This window comes from Salmo salar, chromosome 09 (assembly GCF_965601325.2).
Source record: "Salmo salar chromosome 09, fSalSal1, whole genome shotgun sequence".
Classification (NCBI taxonomy): Eukaryota; Metazoa; Chordata; class Actinopteri; order Salmoniformes; family Salmonidae; genus Salmo; species Salmo salar.
The window spans coordinates 26,750,585-26,762,341 of NC_138299.1; the positions used below are offsets into that span (position 1 = coordinate 26,750,585).

At 42.6% G+C, this 11,757-nt stretch overlaps 1 protein-coding gene across 20 annotated transcripts in view; it reads right to left on the reverse strand.

Annotated features, from left to right (window-relative positions):
- Positions 1-11,757, reverse strand: part of LOC106610942 (bridge-like lipid transfer protein family member 1) — an 88,116-nt gene that overhangs the window by 72,134 nt on the left and 4,225 nt on the right. For all 20 annotated transcript variants that reach the window (XM_014210638.3, XM_082955697.1, XM_082955696.1 and 17 more), the window contains exons 2-13: positions 5,682-5,811; positions 5,162-5,278; positions 4,871-4,949; positions 4,707-4,771; positions 4,300-4,556; positions 3,982-4,175; positions 3,772-3,851; positions 3,505-3,652; positions 3,215-3,371; positions 2,972-3,050; positions 2,042-2,133; positions 1,616-1,733 (exon numbers count right to left, since the gene is read on the reverse strand). In XM_014210638.3, coding sequence (XP_014066113.3) covers positions 1,616-1,733; positions 2,042-2,133; positions 2,972-3,050; positions 3,215-3,371; positions 3,505-3,652; positions 3,772-3,851; positions 3,982-4,175; positions 4,300-4,556; positions 4,707-4,771; positions 4,871-4,949; positions 5,162-5,278; positions 5,682-5,778 — 1,483 coding nt within the window. In that variant the 5' untranslated portion in view covers positions 5,779-5,811. The remainder of the gene's footprint in view (positions 1-1,615; positions 1,734-2,041; positions 2,134-2,971; positions 3,051-3,214; positions 3,372-3,504; positions 3,653-3,771; positions 3,852-3,981; positions 4,176-4,299; positions 4,557-4,706; positions 4,772-4,870; positions 4,950-5,161; positions 5,279-5,681; positions 5,812-11,757) is intronic.

The following is an 11,757-nucleotide window of genomic DNA, read 5'->3' on the forward strand; positions in this document are numbered from 1 at the left end:
GGTACTGTACAGTCGTGGCCAAAAGTTTTGAGAATGACACAAATATTAATTTTCAAAGTTTGCTGCTTTAGTGTCTTTAGATATTGTCAGATGTTAATATGGAATACTGAAGTATAATTACAAGCATTTCATGAGTGTCAAAGGCTTTTATTGACAATAACATGAAGTTGATAAGAGTCAATATTTGCAGTGTTGACCCTTCTTTTTCAAGACCTCGGCAATCCACCCTGGCATGCTGTCAATTAACTTCTGGGCCACATCCTGACTGATGGCAGCCCATTCTTGCATAATCAATGCTTGGAGTATGTCAGAATTTGTGGGTTTTTGTTTGTCCACCCGCCTCTTGAGGATTGGCCACAAGTTCTCAATGGGATTAAGATCTGGAGAGTTTCCTGGCCATGGACCCAAAATATTGATGTTTTGTTCCTCGAGCCACTTAGTTATAACTTTTACCTTATGGCAAGGTGCTCCATCATGCTGGAAAAGGCATTGTTCGTCACCAAACTGTTCCTGGATGGTTTGGAGAAGTTACTCTCGGAGGATGTGTTGGTACCATTCTTTATTCATGACGGTGTTCTTAGGCAAAATTGTGAGTGAGCCCACTCCCTTGGCTGAGAAGCAACCCCACACATGAATGGTCTCAGGGTGCTTTACTGTTGGCATGACACAGGACTGATGGTAGCGCTCACCTTGTCTTCTCCGGACAAGCATTTTTCCGGATGCCCCAAACAATCGGAAAGGGGATTCATCAGAGAAAATGACTTTACCCCAGACCTCAGCAGTCCAATCCCTGTACCTTTTGCAGAATATCAGTCTGTCCCTGATGTTTTTCCTGGAGAGAAGTGGCTTCTTTGCTGCCCTTCTTGACACCAGGCCATCCTCAAAGTCTTCGCCTCACTTTGCGTGCAGATGCACTCACACCTGCCTGCTGCCATTCCTGAGCAAGCTCTGTACTGGTGGTGCCCCGATCCCGCAGCTGAATCAACTTTAGGAGACGGTCCTGGCGCTTGCTGGACTTTCTTGGGCGCCCTGTAGCCTTCTTCACAACAATTGAACTGCTCTCCTTGAAGTTCTTGATGATCCGATAAATGGTGGATTTAGGTGCAATCTTACTGGCAGCAATATCCTTGCCTGTGAAGCCCTTTTTGTGCAAAGCAATGATGACGGCACTTGTTTCCTTGCAGGCAACCATTGTTGATAGTGGAAGAACAATGATTCCAAGCACCCTCCTTTTGAAGCTTCCAGTCTGTTATTCGAACTCAATCAGCATGACAGAGTGATCTCCAGCCTTGTCCTCGTCAACACTCACACCTGTGTTACTGAGAGAATCACTGACATGATGTCAGCTGGTCCTTTTGTTGCAGGGCTGAAATGCAGTGGAAATGTTTTTTGGGGGGATTCAGTTCATTTGCATGGCAAATAGGGACTTTGCAATGAATTGCAATTCATCTAATCACTCTTCATAACATTCTAGAGTATATGCAAATTGCCATCATACAAACTGAGGCAGCAGACTTTGAAAATTAATATTTGTGTCATTCAAAACTTTTGGCCACGACTGTATGTGTATAATACATTTGTCTGTAGACTGATTGAGAGGAAAGGGGGGTCTTACCTGTGAAGAAGTTCTTCTGGGCGTAAATGAAGTGATAGGTGGCCTTGTACACCTCTATCTCACAGTTCCAGAACTGGGGCATGTTCCATACACAGGGATAGCTGGCAATCACATGGAACTGAGGGGACATGTAAAGGTAATTGTTTTTTTTGGATGGGCTGTGTGATTTATTTTTTGACTGTATTTGCCATTTATGAACGTGTTATTAAATGTGTTTCTATGGGCTATAGTAGTAAAGGCCACATTTTTGTATATTTTTTTTATACCTAAAGGGGTCCTAAAATTCTAAATCAAATAGTGAAATGATCCATGGTATGAATTTGAATCCCAAAAATCACTCTTGCAGTACAAAACTTGTATTGGAAATTCAGGCTATGGCTTGCGGTAGAATAGGACCCCTACAGCTTCCTATTGTACGGTACTTACAGCCAGCATCTCAGCCTCCAGCAGGGTCCTGTACTGCATGCTGGTGGTGGTGTCAACATGGAGCAGCTGACCTTTGATTGTGGGAGAGTAGCCTGGGGAGAGAGAGGAGAGAACGAATGCTCACAGACAGTCCAAGTTTCAACTTTATTGATGGTAATATTGATTAATGAGTCAGGATTAATGCATTCTTTCACGGCATCCCTCCTCTGTCTTACCCTGTAACCATAGACCTAAAGACTAGTGGTGTGCCGAATAGTTGGATAAAACAAGAATTGTAACGGATATGGGCAATTGTCCTGATACGATTATGATCCAAGTATTTTTTGTTATTACCTGTGATCGGAAAGTAAGTCATTTTCGGGTGCCAGTGCGCAACTTTCAATCAAATACAAGGCTACGTGGTCTAAATAACTCAACTGGCTAGTTTTCCTGTCTGTAAAGAGAAGGGCGGGCTCTACGTTGATCCTGCTGCTCTGATTGAATAGAGCGAAGCTGTATTTCACCCGACCACTTTCCCTTGCATGTTTCGGTTTCATAATTTATTGATGCTGCCTTCTGTTAGCCTCCTGCTACGATAAATCAAATGGGTAGGACATTTGCTCAAGCTATCAATGTGCATAGTATCTAACAAGCAGGCCGAGGGTAGGGAGAAAAGATGACTGAGTGACAGCAAACTGCCTCCTGCAAGTTGAGGTCAGACACACACACTGCTCCTAATCTGCAGTTTATTTTGCAGGGAGATTGGTATTTTGACAACATCCCTTTAGGCATATTTAAACACTTCCGTGTTTTCAGATCACGAATATCATCCGATCCGACTATCAACTGTTAATTATGGATACGATTACGAATATGGTCAGGTCGGCACACCCCTGCTAAAGACACACACTTTCTTCTAACCTCAGTTGTTTCTCTCAGTGTCCCACTCACCAGACTCCCCCACAGTCATGGGGATATTCACTTCCAGATAAGAGCCTGCTCCGACATTCACATGGACGGCATTGGTTTCCTAAGAGCAGAAAAATCAACAGAGCGCATATTGTGAGAAACACATGATCCCATTGTGGAATGGATTATAATAGTTTAGAGCTATTTAGATCTGCCTTATCTAATACATGGAGCTTTTAACAAAATGAGAGAGGAGAGAGAGTGTGAAGCCTGGTTTCCTAGTACCCTGTTTTTGGTGAAGAGCAGGTCTATTGTGGCGTCTGCGATGATGTTCATGCGCAACTCAAAGGCTAGGATCTGTCTGGGTTTGCCGGGCTGAGCCACCTCCGTAACACCCAAGGACTGGTAGTCTGCCGGGAGGAAGAATTTCCACAGGCAGTCCCTGCATACAGAAAAATAAATATTAGTAATTATATTCCTATGGTCTCTGCACACAGGAGAGAATGCTGCTGAGTCTGAACAGCCAATTATGTTTTATGTAGTAGTATAGTGTGTGTGTGTGTGTGTGTGTGTACCTCTGCCTGTCTGCCCAGGGTCCATAGTTGAAGTCAGTTCCTTTTCCACAGACTATGTCCAGACCCCAGCAGGGAGGCAGATCTTGCAGTTTGGTGCCCTCTCCACACAGCTCTGGATCCCCACTCTCCTGCTCCTCTGGGACCAGGCCTGACAATACACACACAAGAACATTAATTACTAATGACTTTACAGGTATAAAAAAAAAAAATATTCAGGACTCTTCGATCCTGGCAAACAGGCCAGAATTCTACACAATATGGTCGTACCTGGTTCATCCCGGTAATAGTAGATGTCCACGTCATTAGACTGCATGACCACAAATCCTTCTCCCATCAGTCTGGGCGGCCTATGGAGGACAACAGAGGTTGTATTCTTTAGGATTAAGAGGCTAGGGTTTAGGGTCGATGGTCAGCTCACTTATCGTTCAGCGGGCCCATGTAATGGGGGTTAGGGTTTAGGGTCAAAGGTCAACTTACTCGTCGTTCTGCATGCCCAGGTAGCGCGGGCTGGGTACGAGCATGACGCGGACATTCTCCAGAGAGCCCTTGACGATGTGCATGTATTGGTCCAGGTGGCTGGAGGGGGGTTTGGTGGCGTAGGTCAGGAAGGCATCCTCAAAATTCACACATATCGTCTGTGGGAGGTGGTGGTTCCCAAATGCTAAGCGACCCTAGAGAAATGCACACGATACAGTGATGAGAATTAAACATAAGTGCACTTTCAGACAACCTAACTATTGACTAGCGTGTCTGGGTGTGACGTCTCAGATGTAGCTAAGCTAACGGGAAACTCACTGTGCTGATGTTGACTTTGATGACGGGGATGAGGGATCTCCAAGATGACGACGGGTCTGGAGTCTCTGCTTTGATGTTAACACTGTCCAGGCTCTTTTCTCGTTCTTCTCTTCCTCTCTCCTCGTCTTTTTTGGGAGGTATGAGGGTGGGGTCCAACCCGAAGGTCTCCTGTAGCCGTGCATAGAGATCTGTGCGGTTGTAAACGTGGAACTCAAATCCATTTACGGTCACGTAGAGCCTGGTCTCAGCCTTGGGGTCTGGAGAAGAGAAGAACAAGATCATCTGTAACTTTGACATGATGGTCAAGAAGAGTACAAGTCATTTGAGTTACTGCGGCCTCCCACCACTCCTACACCTATGGACTTGTTTCCCATATCAAAACAATGTCTCTTGTACAATCCACTGACCGTGCTGTTTCTGCTTAGGGTTATACATTTTCCACCAGCGGAATATAAGGAAACCATCTTGTATTCTGTAACACAAAATACATTGAAGGTAGAATAAAATAGTATTAGAATATAAGCATGTATTGTACAGAGAGTAGAATACATAACACTGTAAAAGTAAGCACCTGATGGACATGTCTTCGTTGATGAAGTACACATCTCTGAACATGACCTTCCCCGACAGCACCGAGAAAGAGAAGGAGCCTGTGGAGAGAGAGAGAGGACAAACAGTGATGCTAAAACTAATCCAAGTAGGTCACAGATTCACACTGAATTTCAGACATGCAAATATTACATTCTTCACACTGAATTCCATAAATAGGGCACCTGGTAGCCAAGTCTGAGTCTGCAAGTCTCTGGCAAGGTTCATAATTCACGCATCTGCAAGCTTGTTGAATTTCATTATTTACACTTACCAATGTGAATGTAGCCATTCTTGTAGAGTTTGTTGACGAGGAGGGTTAAGATGAGGCCGACGTTACGGGAGTTGTAGTAGGTCAGGTAGATGATCCATCCACAGGACAGAATGGTGGCTGGAAGAGAAAACGGAGCACAGTTAGCTAGCGTCACTGATGTCCCACCATCCTTAGTACCAAACATTTCCTCCCGAACTGTCGTAACGACTTCATTAAGGTTGTCACAACAATGACATAATAGCTGGTCCACGTCCTGCCATGACTCAAGTGAAAGATGGGTTACCATTAAGAATGGAATTACACCCCTGGTTACCAATGACTCATAGAGGGTTTAAACTATGTCTCATATCGTTTTGATAGTGTTAAATGAGGCTTCACGCCTGTATACTTGGAGTTAAGTGCTCCCCATTCATCAACTATAACTTGAGAAATGGGTGCGATTCACTGCAGCCAGCCCTCTCTCTAACTCAGGTGTTTTTCCACCCCCTCTCTTAGTCTAGGAAATTTCCTCAACACTTACCCACAAGTAGCCACACAAAATTGGAGTCATGCTTGGTGAGGAAATCATCTAAGTCTCCAAAACTAGGGAAGGTGCTGTCGTTGGCTTTGGCATCCATGACTACACCTGCGGCTCAGTATGACAACCAGCACTGAAACAGACCAAATGGTATCATAAGATGAGTTTACTATTTATCACACCAAATAACTCAGTGTTTCAAAATCAATTACTCTGGGAAAATGCCAGACATAACACATCTCTTCTAGCACTAACGCAGATTCTACTAGTCAATTAATTATCAATGCCCTTGCTTGGTTGAATTAGGTGTGCTGCTACAAAAATGAACAAACGTGTGCAATAGCTGAGGGACCCTGAGTAACAGATTGAAAAAGCCTAACTAGTTGCCAACATTGTTAAAAGACTTGCATGACATGTTAGTAAAGGGTCATTCCATTTGATTTAAATCACTTTTTGAATGGACCCCTTTTGATTTGAATGAAACTTTCATACATATTTTCCTATGGTAGAGATGGTCAGAAAGTGACTTTTTGGATTTCAATGCAAAAACATTTTAGGAGATAGAGGTGCTAAGTTGACCCATTTCGCATACACCACGCTCCCATGACACATCCCAGGTCTTCATCACTGGATAAGAAAAACAGTTGAGTGTGATAAAATGTAAAAGCAGGGTTGTCAAACTATTTTATTATTAAAAATGTTTTATCCTCAACCCTTTGTCCTGGCATGGTGCAAACTGCATGAGCTGTTGAGACAAGAGGGATTTCTTTCCCCTAAAACCTCTTTATGGAACAATAGATTGATTCCTATGTTTTTCCAGAATAGTAACTTTAGACCATGGTCTGATAAGGGTATCACTCTTCTGGAACATTGTTATGAGGAGGGAGCTGAAACAGAAATACCACTTGCCTAACAGGGACTTCTTTAGCTACCTACAACTACGAAACTTTATTAGGGTGACTCTCAAGGGACAATGGAACCTACCTAAGATGTCACCTATTGAACAACTCTGCCACGCAGACCAACCACTATTCAAGACCATTTCCCATGTTTACGATGCTCTTATGTCAGGACTAACACTGCCTGAGCTAGATAAACCGACTTAGATGGGAACAAGATCTGGGTATTGATTTTGATGAGGGTCTATGGAGTGACCTATGCAGGGATTGTGTTACATCCACATTGAACTCCAGATACAGACTGATCCAGTTTAATTTCCTCCATCAGCTCTATATCACCCCATCTAGACTGCACAAGTTCAACCCTGATATCTCCTCCCTATGTTTTAGATGTGGCTCAGATGAAGGAACATTCCTCCATTCCACTTGGCAGTGTTCAAAGCTGCATGGTTTCTGGCAGGGGGTATGCAATACCATATCCTCAATTCACGGGGTTGCATTCCCTTTAGACCCGGAGGTCTGTCTACTGGGTAACTTTACTAACTCCAATCTTAGGCGAAGCCATACTATAAAGCTAGCAGAAATATTACTAGCGATTGCCAAGAAATGTATTGCCTTGAAATGGAAATTGGATTCCCCCTGCCAGTTGCAATGTGGCTATCAGAAGTTAGTAGTTGTATCCCACTGGAGAAAATCACTTACTGCTTGAGGAATAATTTGGCAACCTTTTGACTATATGGAGAATCTCCCCTCACAACACATTGATTGAATCTCTATATAAACCTCACATAATGTTTCACACGTAATGTATAATATGTACCTTACGGCAAGGTCTCATTATTATTTTTTATTATGACTTATTTATTGTATGTTTGTATATACAATTATTATTATAATTTTTTTGTTACGCTCGTCTGTTACTGTCACTTTGTCGTATTGCTGTCTAATATCTTTTCACTTTTGTTTTTCATGTTCTTAATTGGAAAATGCAAACAAAAAAAATGTATATAAAATTGTTTTATCCTTTAATTTAAATTGTAAAAAAAAAAAAAAGGTAAAATCCAAATGTTTTCATTTTCACATTATGTTGTAGTTTGACAAGAGTTGGGCGGTATCCCGATTGTCATACCATTTCTGTACTATACCGGGGTACATGGTATTACCGGAAGTGTACACAAGGGGCGCTATTTCTAAAATAAATGTATGGTTTTCTTGGACGCACAAAATAATTAAGGCAACAGGGATCTTGATCCAGGAGGGGTTTGAATGTCTCTAGTCTGGGTACCAGTCTTTTTAGCTAACATTCCACTCCATGTCATTGCCAAACACTGGCCTTTCGGCAATCACAACGTTCAATATGCAGCTGGATTTACGACAGAGTTGCTCATTGGTTGTTGGAAATTACATAAAAATTTTCCATGACAACACGTGCAGCCTGAAAAATAGAATTAGAAATTATAACAAAGTCAAAAACAAAGATTTAGCTGTTAGCTAGGCAAGTTGTTGTATTTTGAGGCTTAAAATCAAAGCAAAGAGGTTTTGTGGTTGGATTTGCAATATGTATTTGGTTTAAGAATTTAGACACGAGATAGCAACTTTTGACAGACTGGTTTCGTCTGGACAAACCCCCCCAAAAAAGTTGCTTAGCAATTGGATACAAACGTGTTCTGTGGAGAAAAAACGAAGTATAAAGTTCCAATATTTGGATAATTGTTGTGATTGGAGGATAGCTGTGAGGGTTATCGAATCAACTCCTCTGTCCTCCTCGAGCTCATTAATGATAGAATGTTCATATTTGAAGATGGCAGAAAGTCCAGTCTCTTTGGCAATGACAAGGAGTGCAATATTAGCTAAAGAAACTGGTACTCAGGCTAGAATGTCTCTGCTGTAACCAAGAAGCTTGATCTTGACATATAGCCACTTAGCTAGCAAGTGAACAAACCAAATGCATAGCTGGAGCCCTGAGCTGGATTTAATTTGGATTTATTTGAAACGTTTCAGATTTCTCATAGTTATACTAACCTATAGTTAGTTATAAGCAGTGACTTAGCACACACCCCCACGAGGTGGTAATTTTCAATAAACGGTATTGAAAACCATACCGTCAGTATTTCAAATATACCATTTATACCGAGGTATCGCCCAAGCCTAAATTTGACATATTCTGAGGTGTTTGTGTTATGCCCGCCATCAGTTGAGACACAGCATACTCTTGAATACAGGGTAGGTGTAGGGCTGTGGCGGTCAGAAAATTTCATCAGCCGGTGATTGTCAAGCAAATAACTGACGGTCTCATGGTAATTGACCGTTAATTAACATAAACACAATCTCCTGGCTTCCACTGATGCAGACCTTTGGAACATCTACATTTTAAAGTCTAATAAATCCATGTAATCTAGTCTACACCATCACAATAAATCCATAATTTATTTTAGACAGGTCTAAAGAAACGTGAAGAAAATGTAGTCTATATTTCAGAAGAACAGAATAGCATACTCTGAGTTGTCCTTATGTTAGGGTTAACCCTGATCTGGCTATGCCAAATGGCTATGGGCAGACATGATTTGCTTAGAATTCCATGGCATTATTTTATGGTTTGAAGAATACAATTGAACAAAGCTGAATAAAATATAAAGGATATTTTCTCCAAATGATTTGAGGGAGTGTGCACATGCAGGTATTCTGTGTTGAGCGGTTAACAAAGAAACAGGTACTTCTATATGCTTGAGTTAGCGTTCTTAATGTAAATTTAGTTGTGATACAATGTATTAAAAATCAAAACATATAGCCCAATGTTTGTAAGGCTGCATGATGCAACTAATGATGACTTGTCTTTTGCCCAGGCTGTACACACTTCATCGGTCACTCATTTACAATTTGACAAGCCGTTGTGCCCTTCTCCCTGAGTGCTGTGCGCTCAATAACGTGATCGGGTCTTTCTCACAGGCTACACGTGAAGACAGACACATCGGGAATGCAACTGCATGCGTCCTTATCCAATTCCGAGGTGCATATTGAAGATATTGGAAGAACTGTCCACATTTACTTTTCGTCAGCCAACAAGATGAGTAGGCCTAACAAACAGCAAAAGCATTAGCCCATGTCACTGTACTATCCCCCATAGTACAAAGGTCAACCTACTCCATTCTATGCGAGAAATAAATATTACAAACAGTCTGGGAGAGTTGTGGGATGCGATAGATCCCAAATTAATACAACCACTAGCAACAGATCAGAACGTTTAGCCTAAAATATTGATAGCCTAATAGTTTATTTCTTCACATTATAAGCACAGCAATGCACAAAATGGTAGTAGGCTATATGCACAAATGTTCCATTACCAGGAAACACCATTATCAAAAGTGACCGCAAAAAAATGATGCACGTATTGCTTTTATTATAAAAGGTGCATTTTTATGGTGAAAATTATCTTCCCCAAACTTCAAACTCACACGCCGCTTATGTATGCCTGTTAGGCTCTACACCCCTTGTAAAGCAGATTAATGATCTTCATTATAAGAAGTTATTTGGCCACTTCAGTTATCATACAAACCTTATCAAAACATATAGGCCTATGGGCAAGGCCACATGAAGTATGAGACTTTGATTCGAAAAATTTGCTTAAAAAAAAGTATTTGTTTCTTATTCTGGGGATCATTCACAAGCGACAATATATAATTCACAGGTGATTGGCTAATATCGTCACCCATCAGACTATTCTTGATTTCATCTTATCTTTACATACACTAAATAATAAACTCGAATAAAACATCCTCTCACTGTCAACTGCGTTTATTTTCAGCAAACTTAACATGTGTAAATATTTGTATGAACATAAGATTCAACAACTGAGACATAAACTGAACAAGTTCCACAGACATGTGGTTTCATGCATGTTAACATTAGAAGCCTACTCCCTAAGTTTGCTTTATTCAATGCTTTAGCACATTCTGCCACCCCGGATGTCTTAGCCGTGTCTGAATCCTGGCTCAGGAAGACTACCAAAAACCCTGAAATTTCCATCCCCAACTATAACATTTACGCCAAGATAGAACTGCCAAAGGGGGCGTCAAAAGTAACAGTCAGTATCTGGTGTGGCCACCAGCTGCATTAAATACTGCAGTGCATCTCCTCCTCACGGACTGCACCAGATTTGCCAGTTCTTGCTGTGAGATGTTACCCCACTCTTCCACCAAGGCACCTGCAAGTTCCCAGACATTTCTGGGGGGGAATGGCCCTAGCCCTCACCCTCCGATCCAACAGGTCCCAGACGTGCTTCAATGGGATTGAGATCCGGGCTCTTTGCTGGCCATGGCATAACACTGACATTCCTGTCTTGCAGGAAATCACGCACAGAACGAGCAGTATGGCTGGTGGCATTGTCATGCTGGAGGGTCATGTCTGATGAACCTGCAGGAAGGGTACCACATGAGGGAGGAGGTCGTCTTCCCTGTAACGCACAGCGTTGAGATTGCCTGCAATGACAACAAGCTCAGTCCGATGTGACACACCGCCCCAGACCATGACGGACCCTCCACCTCCAAATCAATCCCGCTCAAGAGTACAGGCCTCATTCCTGACGATAAACGTGAATCCGACCATCACCCCTGGTGAGACAAAACCGCGACTCGTCAGTGAAGAGCACTTTTTGCCAGTCCTGTCTGGTCCAGCGACGGTGGGTTTGTGCTCATAAGTGACGTTTTTGCCGGTGATGTCTGGTGAGGACCTGCCTTACAACAGGCCTACAAGCCCTCAGTCCAGCCTCTCTCAGCCTATTGCGGACAGTCTGAACACTGATGGAGGGATTGTGCGTTCGTGGTGTAACTCGGGCAGTTGTTGTTGCCATCCTGTACCTGTCCCGCAGGTGTGATGTTCGGATGTACCGATCCTGTGCAGGTGTTGTTACACGTGGTCTGCCACTGCAAGGACGATCAGCTGTCCGTCCTGTCTCCCCGTAGCGCTGTCTTAAGCGTCTCATAGTACAGACATTGCAATTTATTGCCCTGGCCACATCTACAGTCCTCATGCCTCCTTGCAGAATACCTAAGGCACGTTCACGCAGATGAGCAGGGACCCTGGGCATCTTTCTTTTGGTGTTTTTCAGATTCAGTAGAAAGGCCTCTTTAGTGCCCTAAGTTTTCCTAACAGTGACCTTAATTGCCTACAGTATGTAAGCTGTT